At 41.0% G+C, this 15,297-nt stretch overlaps 1 protein-coding gene across 3 annotated transcripts in view; it reads left to right on the top strand.

Annotated features, from left to right (window-relative positions):
• Positions 1-15,297, top strand: part of HMGXB3 (HMG-box containing 3) — a 47,204-nt gene that overhangs the window by 20,984 nt on the left and 10,923 nt on the right. For all 3 annotated transcript variants that reach the window (XM_077895923.1, XM_077895926.1, XM_077895924.1), the window contains exons 8-14: positions 1,023-1,198; positions 1,321-1,418; positions 3,905-4,003; positions 5,780-5,929; positions 9,637-9,938; positions 10,450-10,577; positions 14,954-15,085. In XM_077895923.1, coding sequence (XP_077752049.1) covers positions 1,023-1,198; positions 1,321-1,418; positions 3,905-4,003; positions 5,780-5,929; positions 9,637-9,938; positions 10,450-10,577; positions 14,954-15,085 — 1,085 coding nt within the window. The remainder of the gene's footprint in view (positions 1-1,022; positions 1,199-1,320; positions 1,419-3,904; positions 4,004-5,779; positions 5,930-9,636; positions 9,939-10,449; positions 10,578-14,953; positions 15,086-15,297) is intronic.

Below are 15,297 nucleotides of genomic sequence, written 5' to 3'. Positions count from 1 at the left end.
CAGATGTGCTTCTAAACATCCTAAAGTGCACAGGACAGGCCTTTGGGAACAGAATTATCTAGGCCAAAATGTCAGTAGTGCCAAGACTTAGAAATTCTGGTGTATATTATTTGATTTAAAATGTTTTGTTGAATAGGAAATAAATTCACATGGTTCAAACTCAAAGGATATAAACTGAAACAAATCTGTATTCTAGCCTGTCCTTCACTCATCCATTTCCATTTTTCTGACACAGTCAATATTCTACCTTCCTGGGCAGTCCGGGTGGCTCAGCAATTTAGCACCACCTTCAGCCCAGGGCGTGATCCTGGAGACCCGGGATCGAGTCTCACTTTGGGCTCCCTGCAGGGAGCCTGCTTCTCCTTCTGCTTGTGTCTCTGCCTCTCTCTCTCTCTGTCTCTCTCATGAATAAATAAACAAAATCTTAAAAAAAATATTCCACCTTTCTGCTTTCTAGACATAATTTTACACACATACATGTATACATATGTGGAGATGTGTATTTGTAGGTATAAATTTTTCCTACCCTTTTTACACAAATGGTAGCATAACTTACATACTTCTACGTCTTTCCTGTTTTTATTTAATGTATACTTTGGGATGGTTCTGAATCTTTAGAGAATGAAGCCATGCAGTTCAGACCTTTTGTTTTGGGTAACTGAGTCACTTGGCAAATGTGTATTGAGGCCTTCTGTCATGTAGACTCTGCTACAAAGAAAGCTGCAAAGAAAACATGGATTTTGTTCTGCGGGGTCTTTTAGCTGTCCTCTTGTGGGAGACTGATATACTTGAAATACTAATTTGAGGCAGGTCAGGTCGTATAGCTATGATAACTATTGGTATTCTACATTGTGGGCACTATTTTGTGCTTTTTTAATCTTCATAATGATCCCGTGAAATGTATGGCTAAAGCCCGACGGTTTACTATACTATTCCTCTACTAAAATGCTATTTGGATATTGTACTTTCGTTTTCTTTCCCTTGGTCTGAAATTTTTAGATTTGCCTTCTTGTTTTTTTCAGAGTTGAGCTGCTCACTCCCGGGGCCAGAGCCCCAGAGCTTAAAGGCAAAGCTCGGGGCAAGCCCTCATTACTGGCTGCAGCAAGACCCATGAGAGCAATTCTCCCAGCCCCATCTAACGTGGGCCGAGGCAGCAGCATGGGACTGCCCAGGGCCAGGCAGCCCTTCCCCTTGAGTGGTAAGGGCTGGGACAAACCTGGGAGTGGGGGACTGTCCAATGGGAAAGGGACAGGAATGTGAATTGTTGAGGATGGAGACTCAGTGCACTTAAGTCACCAGTTTGGTTCCTGATTGTCTCAGATAAAACCCCCTCTGTGAGGACTTGTGGCCTGAAGCCAAGCACGCTGAAGCAGCTGGGCCAGCCGCTCCAACAGCCATCTAACACCAGTGAGGTGAAGGTAAGATCTACTACTGTCCAGAGGTGGGCCTTTTTGCGGGTCTACTGCTCTGAGAACAGAGCTTCTATTTAGTGTATCAAAGCTATAAGCAAAAAGCCTGTTCTTATACTGGTAGACCTCTGAAATGAAGCTGAGCATGAGTGAGTCACTCATTTTTAGTTAATTTTTTTTTCTTGTTATAAAATGAATGCATGTTTTTAAACTTTGGCTTTCGAAATAATTTTGAGGGGTGCTTGGATGGCTCAGTCAGTTAAGCATCCCACTCTTGATTTTGGCTCAGGTCATGATCTCAGGGTCCTGGGATAGCCCTTTGGTGGGCTTCCTGCTCAGTAGGGTGCCTGGTTCTCCCTCTCTGCCCCTCCCCCCCACTTTTTTCTCTCTCTTTCATTCTCTCAAATAAATAAAACCTTAAAAAATAATAATTTTGAAACTTAGGAAACGAGTTAGTAGCATAAAGATTGTACAAAGAGCAGCCATGTACTTTTTACCTGTAGTCATTTTCTCTTATTGTCCATTTTGTCGTTTGTTATCACTTTGTCATTTGTGCTCCAATGTACTTCTAAAATACATGTAATTTAAGGGGAGGTTACATGGCCTATTGCTTCTTAATATTTCAGTGTGTATTTCATAAGAATCAGGATATTCTGTTGCTGAAACATTGATACAATACTTCAGTCTGTCATTTGCATTCCCATTTCATCAGTTTTACCCAGTTATGTTTTTTATAGCATTTTTCCACTTTAGTACAGGATTCAGTCTAGGACTAGATATTGCATTTAGTTATATTGTTCCTTTAGCCTCTTTTGAAACAAATGAATGCATGGCTATTGTAGAAAATACAGAAAATTTAGGTTAAGGCAGAAAGAAAATAAATCCCATGAAATCCTGCTGCCCAGAACTACTGTTGGCATTCTGTGCCCATTCTGAGCATCCTGAGTCCTTTCCTATATTTGTGTTTTTTAAAGATTTTATTTAAGAGAGAGAGTCAGAGCATGAACAGGGTGGGGAGAGGGAGAAGCGGGCTCCTTGCTCAGCGGGATGAGGGACTCAATCCCAGGACCCTGGAATCGTGACCCAAACCAAAGACAGACACTTAACCAACTGAGCCACTCAGGCACCCCTTGTGTGTGTATTTTGTATTGTATGTTTTATTTATTTGTGTTTTAATAGAAATTTTTAAAACCAAAAAACAGCTCTTACTCTGCATTCTAGTTTATAGCCAGTATAATTCATTCAACTTTAATGATAGAGTTTTTAGAGGTTTCCCAGGTGCCAAAAATTCAGTGTTCTAGCACACTTACTCTTAGATTTTTATTTCTTAGTTCTTTTTCCATTTGTGACTAGAATAATTATCAAAATTCCCTAAATCAGCATTTTTTACTAGACCTCTTTTTTTTTTTTTAGATCATGACCCTCAATAGTATATTTCACATCACAGCCCAGTAAACTTATCCATATTCCTACATATGTAAGAAGTATAAGGAAGTTATGCCTTGATTATAGCCAGTCATTTTGGTATTTTCCATTTTTGTAGAATGCTGGCTTTAACTCATTAAATTAATTTCATGACCCCTCAAGTGGATTGTGACCTGTAGTTCAAAAACCCTGTTAGACCAAATTGGAATAGGAAAATCAGGCTGGCCTTTTCCCTTGCTGTGTGCTCTACCAGGCAATGTAGAGCAGATTTCCCTTGTTCCAGATTTGCCCCAAGAAGAACATCAAGTGGCTTTTACTTTGAAGTCTGATCTATTTGTTACCCAGAGGTGGTGTCAGCACTGGGACTGTATGGGATTTCTAGGTGTAGAGGCTGGTGATCTAGTCAGCTTTCCACTGCTTTGTAGATTTCCAGCCCTGAGATTCCCTTTACTTCTGTAAACTCTCAGTCTTCTCTGTAAATAGTTTCCTTTTGACTGACAACATTGGGTTGTTAAAAGCCATAGTCCTTTTGCTAGTCCTTTTTTTTTTTTTTAAAGATTTTTTATTTATTTATTTTATTTTTATTTATAAATAAAAATAAACTCGATCCCAGGTCCTCAGGATCACACTCTGGGCTGAAGGTGGTGCTAAACCACTGCGCCACCAGGGCTGCCCTCCTTTGCTAGTCTTAAGCCAGTTAAGTTACGTGAGATTTTATATTTAGTGAACAATCTTTCCGATGTTTTTTTGTGCCAACATTATTCAACCACATATTTACATGTATAACTATTATGAGCTTTTCTCACTTGGTAGTGGTTATAAATCTGATTCACAATATTTCTAATATACTGTGTTAGAAGCTGCACAGAAGAGTGTGGCAACCCTGGACTTGGAAGTGATACTCAACCTGTGGTGGGCTGGTGATGCTGACTAGCACCTTAGAGGGTTCTCATGGTGCATAGCTCCACTCATTCCCTGGGAAACTATTTCCTCAAGCTGTTTCAGGACACAGCACCTCAGCAGTTTGAGGTTTTATATAAAAACACTAAATCACTTGTTCTGATCCACAGCTACCAAATGGCCCAGCCAGTAGGACGTCTCAGGTGAAAGTTGTAGAGGTCAAGCCTGATATGTTTCCTCCATACAAGTACAGTTGCACTGTAACACTGGTAAGTGCAGCCACAGGTGATGGTGAGTTGACATGGAGGTGGTTTTGGTTTTCGGGCAGAGGGTGAGTAGAAGTGTGAGGGAGGTGGGGAGTGGTAGTTGGGAGTGAGAGTAGGGTCAGGGACAGATCATTGGTTCTGAAGATTCTATTACTAAAAAATGATAGTTGCTGGGTAAATCAGCTATATTTTTCCCAGATGAGATCTACAGAGTGTAGGCCAACTGAGCCATGGAAGGTTCTTGGAGAGTAATTGGAGATGAGAATCCAGTCCAGCTTTAGCATTCAACAATCTTTGGAACTTTCAGCCTCAAAAGTGTTTTCCACAGATAAGCTTGAGAAAGTTATATTTTTCCTCCTTAAAACAGTGTCACATTCGGTACTGATGTATCAAAGGATTTGAGAAGTACTTTGGTAAAGCAACTTTGTTTCACTTGGCATTTCTTACCAAGGTTTTCCCTCCCTACCCACCTTTTATTTTTGTGTGACTCTGGGGCATTCTTCAGCAAGGTAAGCCACATGGAGCAGTGGGATAAACACTCGAAGGACTTAGTCCTAAAGTGGTTCTGGCTCTGTTGGTTGCCAGCATGCCATGTGACCTTGGCCAAGGCTCTTTGCTTCTCTGGTCCTCAGTTTTCACCATCTGTAAAATGCTGCATTGTTTTAGATATCATATTGGGGGGGGGGGGTGGTTTTGTTTTGTTTGCTCTTAATATCCTCTAATTTTGTTGGTCCTTTAGGTATCAGGTAGGCGGTTCTCTGAGTTGAGTAAGATACACAGGTTTTGAGAGAGCAGCTGGATTTTTGAAAATTCTTATCTGATGAAGGCAGACAGATGGAGAACCATTCATTCATTCAAAAAATATTTCCTGAGCACCTACTCTGGCCAGGCCCTGTGCTGATGCTTCCACAGTAGCAAGACAGCACAGAATGGTGGATTAGTGCATAGTCTGCGCTGATCCTTAAGAATATCTCCTTTAGGGATGCCTGGGTGGCTCAGCGGTTGAGCACCTGCCCCTGGCTTAGGGCGTGATCCGCGTCTCAGGATCGAGTCCCACATCAGGCTCCCTGCCTGGAGCCTGCTTCTCCATCTGCCTACATCTCTGTCTTTCCCTCTCTGTCTTTCATTAATCAATAAATAAAATCTTTAAAAAAAAAAAAAAAAAGAATATCTCCTTTACCCTGGATGTCTGCTCAGGTTTCTTTTTCCCAGAGACCTAATTACTACCTTCTCCGTGCCATCTGTACTTTTACTTCCCTGTCCCTTGGCTACAGGAGGCTACTAGGGTTACCATGCGGGGCAACTTTCAGGACCTTTCTTTTTGGTTGATTAGATAGCTGTTTGTCATAGAAGCCTAGATCCCTGAGATTTGAGCTTAGGTTGTACAAAGGTCACGATTGTCTTCAGGCAGGGTGCACACTCTTTAGTTCACCACAGTGACCAGCCTGCTGTTAGAACAGGCGTACTTCACTCTACCAATGGCCTTGAATACCTGACTCTTAAGAGTCCACTCATCACTTGTTTCTTTCACAAATGGAGGAGAAGGACTTGCCAAAATTACGCAGGCTGCATTAAGTCGAAAGGGGGTAACTTTCAACTTAATACAGGAAAAGGATCTTGCTTCAAGGCCCTTTGGAAGTTAGTCCACATCGGCTTTTGCAGTTGTCACTCTCTTTGATTGACTGATAGCTGGTCATCCTGGTTTTGATTCTGCTCAGGTGTCACTTTTGTAAAATTGAATATTGTTTTTTGTTGTTGTTGTTGTTGTTTTTTTTTTAGGATTTGGGCCTGGCTACTTCAAGAGGCCGGGGAAAATGCAAGAATCCCTCTTGTAACTATGTCTACACCAACAGACATAAGCCGAGGATTTGTCCCAGCTGCGGTTTTAACCTTGCCAAAGACCGGACTGAAAAAACCACCAAGGCTCTCGTGAGTTCTTTCCCTGGACACACTCCCTAGCCCTGTGTTGAGCTCTTAGTGCACCTGTTTTAGTAGAAGTAAGATGATTTCTTAGTACGTGATGATAGTTAGAACACCAGAATTAGAACCAGTTAAGTTCTGAGCCTAGCCACCTTCTCTCCAGATTTGCTTATCTTTATTGTTAAGTTTGGTTTAGGTTGCCTAGGTACCCTAATCTCTGAGAACTTTCTAGCCCAGTGGACCAAGAGTTCATTCTCCAAAGAGAATGGAATACAGGCTGTAAGGAGGGTTCTGAAGAAGAGAGGGATAGAAGGGTTACATTCTTTAGCTCAGAGACTATTTTGGGAATTGGAGAAGGCTGACCCAAAGACTTTGTAGATTAGATCACTGCTTCTCAGGTTCCTTGCAGAGCTTGTGGCTTAACACAGAGCTTTACTTCTAGCAGTCTTGGCAAATCTCTCTGAAGTTGGACCAAGCTGTTTGTGGATAGTAAAACACATTCCACTTGGCTCCTTAGGGCTGGTGTTTTATTTATCAGAACCAGGAAAAATGGGTGTTTTCAGAGGTCCTGTGACTTTCATGAACTGAACAGAAAAATGTAGCACCTGAGACAGCAGATAGAATGAGTAGGATGGGGGTGAGAAGACAGTCTTCCCCATCTGCCTTGGAGCAACACAGGATGGCATCCAGACCAGGTCAGGTTCCAAGGTGGAGCCTGGCCACTCCACATCTAAGCTGGACTTTGCACGGTGGGCAGGATTTGGATGGAAGGGGAGGGCATGCCATACTCCGGGTTAAGCAAGGTTAAAAGTAAAGAGCTAGAGAGGGTGGTCCAGTCACCTAAAAGAGAAGGATATTTAGGGAGGAGTATGGAAAATAAGGCTCAGAAGGCATGTTGGGGTCATATTGTGGAAGATCCTTAGTGCTAGACCAGGCAATTTGGTTTTTAGGCAATAGGGTCACATTGAATGTCCTTGAGCCAGAGTGAGGCCCAGATGTTATGTCAGGAGAGAGACTTCTGGGGGTTTGGGAGTGGACAGGACTACTGAGGTGGTGAGGAACTATTTCAAGCTGTTTTCAATACATGTGGAGGGGTGGGGCAGGGGGAACTCCTGACTGATGAATCTCATCCCCCTGGTCCTGGCTTTGTTTCCATGCTCAAGGTGGTGGTCTGAGGTTGTCCTTGTGAGAAAGTGAAGTGGAGGTAAAGTATGTGGGCACTGATGGCCTAGTAGAAGAAACACAGGGACCAGGAATTGAGAGACCTGGCCCTGAGCTGGATGCCTTCCCTCTTCAGAGTTTTAGTTTCTCCATTGACAAAAAAGGCAGGCAAGGTAGATTCCGTCTGGATATTTTATTCTCAGGGCCATCAGACCCAGAGAAGACTCAGAATTGAGCCTTAAGGAGTCTGTAGACCCTGAGGCGCCTGGGTGGCACAGTTGGGCATCAGACTCTTGGTTTCAGTGCAGGTCTTGATCTCATGGTCGTGGAATTGGGCTCTGCGCTGAGCACGGAATCTGCTTGAGATTCTCTGTCCCTCTCCCACTTGTGCTCATGCAAGCACACCCTCTTTCTCAAATAGGTAAATCTTTAAAAAAAAAAAAAGTGTAAATCCCTGAAATAGCATGTAAAATAGATCCATAGCTTCCATTAGATTTCTCTTGCTCCATTGGCTGTCCCTTGCTGGCAATGAGCTTCCTGGATCTTCCATGCTCTAATGTGGTACTCTTCACTTAAGGTTGACCACATTGTGTCTTGACTTCCTCTTAGCTCCTTGTGACATCATAATCTCTTTTACGGCAAGTATATCTATTTTCCCAGACCTTCTTCTTCTTCTTCTTTTTTTTTTTTAATTCATGAGAGACACAGAGAGGCAGAGACATGGGCAAAGGGAGAAGCAGGCTACCTGCAGGGTAGCCGATGCGGGACTCAATCCCAGGACCCCAGGATCACACCCTGAGCCACCCAGGCATCCCTTCATTGTACCTTCTGACCCTGGAATGTGCATACTCAATGTGTGGATCAGTGATTATAGAATGGAATTGAGTTCTGTATAAGTAGAGGCTCTGAACATTCCTTTCTCCTATTTGATTGTAGCTGTTGATGTGGTATGCAGAATGGAAATGAATGATGGTCCCTAGATCTGGGGTAATGAGATGACCTACCTTTCCAGGTCAGATGGGAATGGTCAGGACTTCTGGCCATTTGATTTCAAATCCTACTTTATGAGATTTGTATCTATATTCTTGTCTTCGGCTAATAGCTGCCTACCCGCAGGACACTTATTTTCTGACATTCTGTCTCTTTTCAGCTTACTAAATTTTAGAGAAATAAAATGTAAGTCCTGTTTTTCATAAACTAAAACACTGGTCAGAGACCCCGGATCCTTTGTCATGCTCTTTGGAGTCCCCTGGTGGCCATACATTTTCCTGTGCATGGCCCATGCTGTAATTGGAGGCTGTAATTAAGACTTTGGACAGGAATGATATTCATCCCTTTCCATCTTGGATCTGTGACTCCGAGCAAAGGGATACAGTATTCCTGCTAACTCTTCTTCCAGTCCATGGTTCACATAGTCATGACTGGGAACACACTATCTTCCGGGGCAACTCCTCGTGTCAACTCTCTGCAGCCATTCATTCTTTCTTTCAGCAAGCATACATTGAATGCCTACTATAGGTCAGGCATTTGGAGATACAGAGATAAATAGGAGGTGGTCCCTTCTCTTGAGTTTACAGTCTAGTGTGGGAATAAAGATAGGTAGCCAAACTTATAATGAGGTAAGAGTTCTTGTAGGTGTGCAGAGTTAATAGAAAGTTCCTTCTTGTTATTAAGCAATTAATTTCTGCAAAGCAACATGTAATATGTCCAGCAGGTATGAATTAGCATTTTTGTGTGCTCTTATGCTGGTATCGAGAATGTGTAAACAAGCACGGAAAAGATGCTTATACTCACCAAAGATGAGGGAATAGTCTCACCAACTGTGTGAGTCAGTGAATTCTGCAGTAAAAGAATGGATGCTGGGAGTATCCGGGAGGGAGTGATTCCTACTGCATTTGTACAAGGGATTAGGGAGGAACCTCCATTAAAAAGGACCTATTTTTATGAGCATTTCAGAACCTTGTTCCTGAAAGCCTCTGACTAGTATTTAAAATAGTTCCCTTGTACCTGCAAGATAAAGGTGTTAGAGAAATACTTGAAGCAATGCAGCTACTTATTTACATATTGAAACTGTTGTTCATAGAGCTTTCCTTGTTTCCCCGGTACTATCCCAAGTACTTTACTTGCAATATTTTATTTACTCTGTACAACTATAGGAGATAACTAGTATTTCATCCTTCATTTCATAGGTAAGGAAATTGAGGCTCAGAAAGATTTAAGTATATTGCTTTGGGTCACACAGGTGTAGCTCTTAGGTGGCATGTCCAGAAGTGAGACCTGGGTGTGTTCTTTTCCAAACCCTATCCCTGGTGAATGGAAGCTGACTCTTAGAACTGTTACTAAGCAGTGTGTGTCATCCTCTTGTTTCACTGAGAGAGAACCAGCGCCAGAGAGAGAAAGCACCTGCTTTGAGTCACAAAGCAAATTACTAACTGAGCTGGTTTGAAGCCTTGGTTTCCTCCCCTCCACCATGGCCAGGCCCGTCCCTCTGTTACCTGTAGCCTCTCTGATTGAGTCTCGGTGCTGGCTGATCGTTCAGTCTGCTCTTTTCCCAGGAGGTCAGCTCCCCCCTCCCAGATGTGCTGAGTGCCACAGAGCCGCTGAGCCTGGCCCAAAGGGAGATCCAGCGCCAGTCCACGCTGCAGCTGCTGCGCAAAGTCCTGCAGATTCCTGAGAACGAGTCAGAGCTGGCCGAGGTCTTCGCCCTGATTCACGAACTCAACAGCTCTCGACTCATTCTGTCCAACGTGAGTGAGGAGACAGTCACCATCGAGCAAACGTCTTGGTCGAATTATTATGAGTCTCCGTCCACGCAGTGCCTACTCTGTAGCAGCCCATTATTCAAAGGGGGACAAAAGTAAGCACCCCTTTCAGAATTACCCTGTCTGTAGTGCCCGGTCTTCCTCGGCCCATATTGTACCTTATTTCAGACAGCTGTAAAACTATAGCCTTTGAAGGTGTTATTCTCTGCTTCTCTTAAGTTTCCTTTGCTTTTGAATTGCTAAAGTAAAATAATAGTAATTATCTATTATTTCTATTGGAAAATGCCTGAAAGTTACTGTCACCAAGTTAGGATTTTATTTACATCTGGACTATCCAGCACAAAGCTTGGATTTGGGAGTTCAAGGGGATTGGTTAAATTGGGTAATAAATCCAGAGTTACGTTAACTTTAGGGGTGATTTCACAGACCTTGTTCCAACAGAGTGGGAATACCCGCCTAGAAAACCCTGGAACACAAGCCCCACTCAGCACCTTCATTTGCCTACCTCATTAGAGTCTTGAGAATTTTGCCATTGATCCCTGAGCCCAGGAACTGCATCATGTTGATTTCCCTTCTGTTCTTCTGTTGGTGATGTTTTGGTACTAGCTCCCTGGCTGGGCCGCAGGAGTGCTGGCTGCTGACAGCCAGCCGGCTGCAGGTGGTGACTGCCCAGGTGAAGGTGTGTCTGAATCCTCATTGTCTGGCCCTGCACAGTTTCATGGACATCTATACAGGTGGGTGTCAGCCTTTCTTCCTCAAAGGTCCCAAAGCAGGCTTGGGAACAGCCTCTGTGGGTCACACCTCTGCTCCTTTGAGCACTGGACCTTCTCTCAGATGGGGCTTCTGAGGGAGAGGGAATTTTTCCTCCTGGGTATCTCAGCCCCAGTAGATGATATTTATTTCTCAAGTGTTAGGACTCTTAATCTGGGATCTTTAAACAAAGTTCATTCCTAAATAACATCTCCATTGTGGAAAAAATGGGACATGCTGACAATCTAAAAAAGAAACTAAAATCACTAGTAATTGTGCTGCTATGAGATAAACACTTAACATTATGCTCTTTAATCTTTCAGATGTGTTATTTTCATCTATAGAGAATATAAGGAAGTATGAGATTAATGGGTTTATAGTTTTTGTTTCAACAAAAGTGGGATTGTGCTATTCATCATTTTGGAATATTCTTTTTAAGTTTAGCGGTGACATGCATAGGCATCTTCCTATGCCAGCAAGTAGAGAAATCCATGACCATTTTTAAGGGCTGTGTGGGACTCCATTTTAGAATTCTCACTCATGGTGTGTAGGCCTTAATTATTTCCTTTGGATAAGTGCTCCAAATGGAATTGCTATGTGTTCACCCATTCCCCCTATACATTCATCAGTGTCAAACATCTATGGAACATTCACCATGTACCAACACTGTCAGAATTTGGATCTTGAATTTTACATGTAGAATTGAGCGCTGAAGATGAAAGAATATTTTTCTATTTGTCTTCAGAACCTTATGGTGCCTTATTTTGAATTCATGCTCTTAATTAATGTCTTGTGTTGCTCTATTTAGTTTGTACTATTTTATGCTCTTGCCAGCAGTTAATGAGAGCACCATTTCCCTTCAGTCTGTCTAGTGCAGTAGTACACAGGATTATGTTTTTTAAATTTTAGCTTTACTTTTAAATTTACATACAGTGAAGTTTACTTCGTCGTTTGACAGTTGCGTGAGTTCTGACAAATGCACCTAGATGTGTAACTGCCAACGCCATAAGTAGATAGAAGAGTTGTATTGCCCAGAACCCTCCTGTACTGTGCTTTTGATAATCATACCTACCCCTCCCCCTGAGCCCTCCCCCTGAGCCTCTAGCAACCAGTTGATAATGTTCTTCATTCCTATAGCTCCATCTTTTCTGAATGGCATTTATCATAATATGTAGCATTTTTTAAAAATGATTTTTAAAAATGACAAAATTTTTAAGTATAGTTAATATACAACGTAAGTAGCATTTTAAGTGAATCTGGCTTCTTTGATTAAACATCATGCCTTTGAAAGTCATCCATGTTGGGGCCACTTGAGTGGCTTACTCAGTTGAGTATCTCTTAGTTTCAGCCCAAGTCATGATCTCAGGGTCCTGGAATCGAGCCCCCACATCAGGTTCCACATTCAGAATAGAGTCTTCTGGAATTCTCTGCTACTCTACATGTTCATGCACACTCTCAAAAAGAGAGCCATCTATATTATATTGTTTAAATGTATCAATAGTTCCTTCTTCATTGTTGAGTAGTTTTCCACAGTGTGGAATACCACAATTTGTTTATCTGTTCACTTGTTGAAAGACATCTATGTTGTTACCAGATTTTGACACTTAACCAATATAGCTGCTATAAACATTCACATACCAGCTTTTGTGAACACAAATTTTCATTTCTCTTGGGTGAATACCAAGGAGTCAAATTGCTGAGCTATATGCTAAGTGTAGGTTTAATTTTTTTAAAGGAATTGCCGAACTATTTACCTAAATGTTTGTACCATTTTGCATTACCCCAACAGTTAGTGAGAGTTCTGGTTTGCTCCATTTGTGAGCACTTGGTATTGTCCATTTTTTGGTTCTTGTTTTTAAGCCACTCTGATAGTTGTGTGAAGTGGAATCTCACTATGGTTCTGATTTGTATTTCCTCAATGACTAATGAAATTGAGCATCATTTCATGGTTTTATTAGCCATCCATGTGTCTCCTTTGGTGAAGTATCTATTCCATCTTTGGCCTGTTGAATTGGATTGTTTTCTTACTATCAAATTTTGAAAATTCTTTTTTTTTTTTTTGGAGAATTCTTTATATATCCTGGATCCATAAGTCTTTTGTCAGATAAGTGATTTACAAATGTTGTCTTATGGTCTCTGGCTTGACTTCTCATTCTCTTAATGGAATTTTCCACAGGACAGTTCTTAGTCATAACAAAGACCACTTCATCAAGTGTTTCTTTTAGGGATTATGCTTTTAATGATCTAAGGTCTCTCTGTGTAGGTAAAGATTATCATAAATATTTTTTTCTATGTTTTCTTCTGGTGGTTTTATTATTTTGTAGTTTGTGTTTAGGTCTGTAATTCATTTTGAGTTAATTGTTAGTGGGAGACCCAGATTGAGTTCTTTATTTTCTTCTTTTGCATGTGGACATACAGTTGTACCACCGTTTGTTGAAAGGTAGTCTTTTCTGCATTGAGTGAGTTTCATGTTTTTTAAAAAATGAGTTTCTTATGGAATGTAGTTGGGTCATTTTTTTCCACTTTTTTTTATTGTGTTATGATTTATATAGTGTTAAACTCATTTTAAGTGTACAATTCAGTGACTCGTAAATTAACAGAGTTGGTCAGCCATCTCTGGATTGCTTTGGCTCCTTTGTTGAAAAACAGTTGATCATATATGTGTGGGTCTATTTCTATGGTCTGTTCTGTTCTTTTGGTTCATGTTGTCTATTCTTTTGCCAATACCACACTGGTCTTTATCACTACGGCCATGTAGTAGATCTTAGAATCAGTGTGGGACCTCCAGCCTTCTTCTTACTGAATTGTTGTTTCCTGAATTATTTTGGCTATTTTAGTTCCTTTGCATTTCTGTATAAATCTTAAAATCGGCTTCTCAGTATCTGCAGAATCCTGTTAGAATTTTAATTGGGATTACGTTGAATCCGTTGATCAATTTGTGAAAACTTGACATGCTTAAAAATATTGAGTCTTCTAATCCCTAAAAACTTATCCCTTTCCATTTTATTAGAGTTTCTTTTATTTCTTCCATTAGTGTTTTGTAGTTTTCAGCATGTAGATCCTGTACATGTTTTGTTTTATTTAAGTTACTGTGTTCAATGCTAAATGATGTGGTTCAGTTTCTAACTGTTCAGTATCAGTGTAGAAACACAGTGGGTTTTGTCTATTGAATTTTTATCTGGTGATCATGCTAAACTCACTTAGCAGCTTTAGGAACTTTTTGTAGATCAATATTTTTTGAAATTTGCCATATTGATGGGTAAAACCTGGGGTATCATATCTTAATTTGTTGCATTTCTTTGATTACAAGGAGGATTATATGGGGTTTTTTTGTTTTTTGTTTTTTTTAATTTCTTTGAATTTTGTAAATATTTCCATTCATTGGAATATTTTGTTGACTGAGTTCTTTCCCATTTTATCAATCATCTTTTAACTTGTTTGTGGGTTTTTTTTTTTTTTTTTTTTTGGACACAAAGTGTTTTTGTCTTTTGGGGATTTTATTTGCTTTTTGTTTTTGTTTTAATTTTTATGTAATCAGATTTGATCTTCTTTATGGTTTCAGCATTTGGTATCATTCCCAGAAAGGCTTTCCCCACTCCTCCATACTCTTCTTTCATGGTTGCACATTCCAGAACCTGATTTTGTGCAAATTTGTGCATTGTACTTTGTGCAAAAAAAATTTGTATTTATAAAATCATCCTCTTTTATTTGTCTTAAATTGACTGCATATAAATCCCTCTGAGTCTTTTATCTTGGGATTTGTTTGGTTAGGGGTGATTTTGTAGCTTTTTTATATCTCCTACACATCTCTGGGCTTGGAGTGTGCTCCTGGCCTTTACCCACAGTGCAGTCATTAAGAAATAGAGGAAGAGTGGGCCCTGGTGGTCGTGAGGGCTAAGGTGGCCCATAGAGAGGATTTTTGTTCTTGTTTTTTAAATTTCTCTACAGATTTCATGGCTGGCTTTTTTCATTTAACAGTGTATTATGGACAACTCCATGTCAGAGCAATTAGGTCTATGTTATTTTTATTATTTTATTTAAAGATTTTATTTGTTCATGAAAGACACAGAGTTGGGCAGAAACATAGGCAGAGGGAGAAGTAGGCTTCCTACAGGAAGCGCGATGTGGGACTGGATCCCAGCACTTTGGGATTATGCCCTGAGCCAAAGGCAGATGCTCAACCATTGAGCCACCCAGGCGTCCCTATTCTTTTTTAACGAGGCATAATTTTCTGTTTTAGGAATGTATCATAATTAATGTAACTGTTCCCCTATTACTGGGTATTTAGTTTATTTCTAATTTTTTGCCATTGTGGATGTTTTACAGTGAGTTTCTCTGTTGCTTCTTTTTAACTTTGCAGGTCTCTTTAATGTGGGGAACAAGCTACTAGTGAGCTTGGACTTGCTTTTTGCAATCCGGAACCAGATCAAGCTGGGAGAGGACCCCAGGGTGTCCATCAGTGCTGTTCTGAAGTCGGTGCAGGAACAGACAGGTACAGGTTGGCTTCCTCCCTTTCCCGTACTAGTCCTGAGTTCCCTGGGAACTTTTAGTGATGGGCTTTGGTTGAATCACCTTAGAGAAGAGTCTAATAGTTTGAAAAGGAGACATTCTTGGCTTCCCTGGTACACTCCTCCTTTTGAATTTTACAAATACCCAAAGTGTGAGTCTTTCCATCCATCCAGAGACCCTGAGCACAAAAGTAAG

Source organism: Canis aureus, chromosome 4 (assembly GCF_053574225.1).
Source record: "Canis aureus isolate CA01 chromosome 4, VMU_Caureus_v.1.0, whole genome shotgun sequence".
NCBI classification, from domain to species: Eukaryota; Metazoa; Chordata; class Mammalia; order Carnivora; family Canidae; genus Canis; species Canis aureus.
This window is presented reverse-complemented; position numbering and strand designations above follow the sequence as displayed.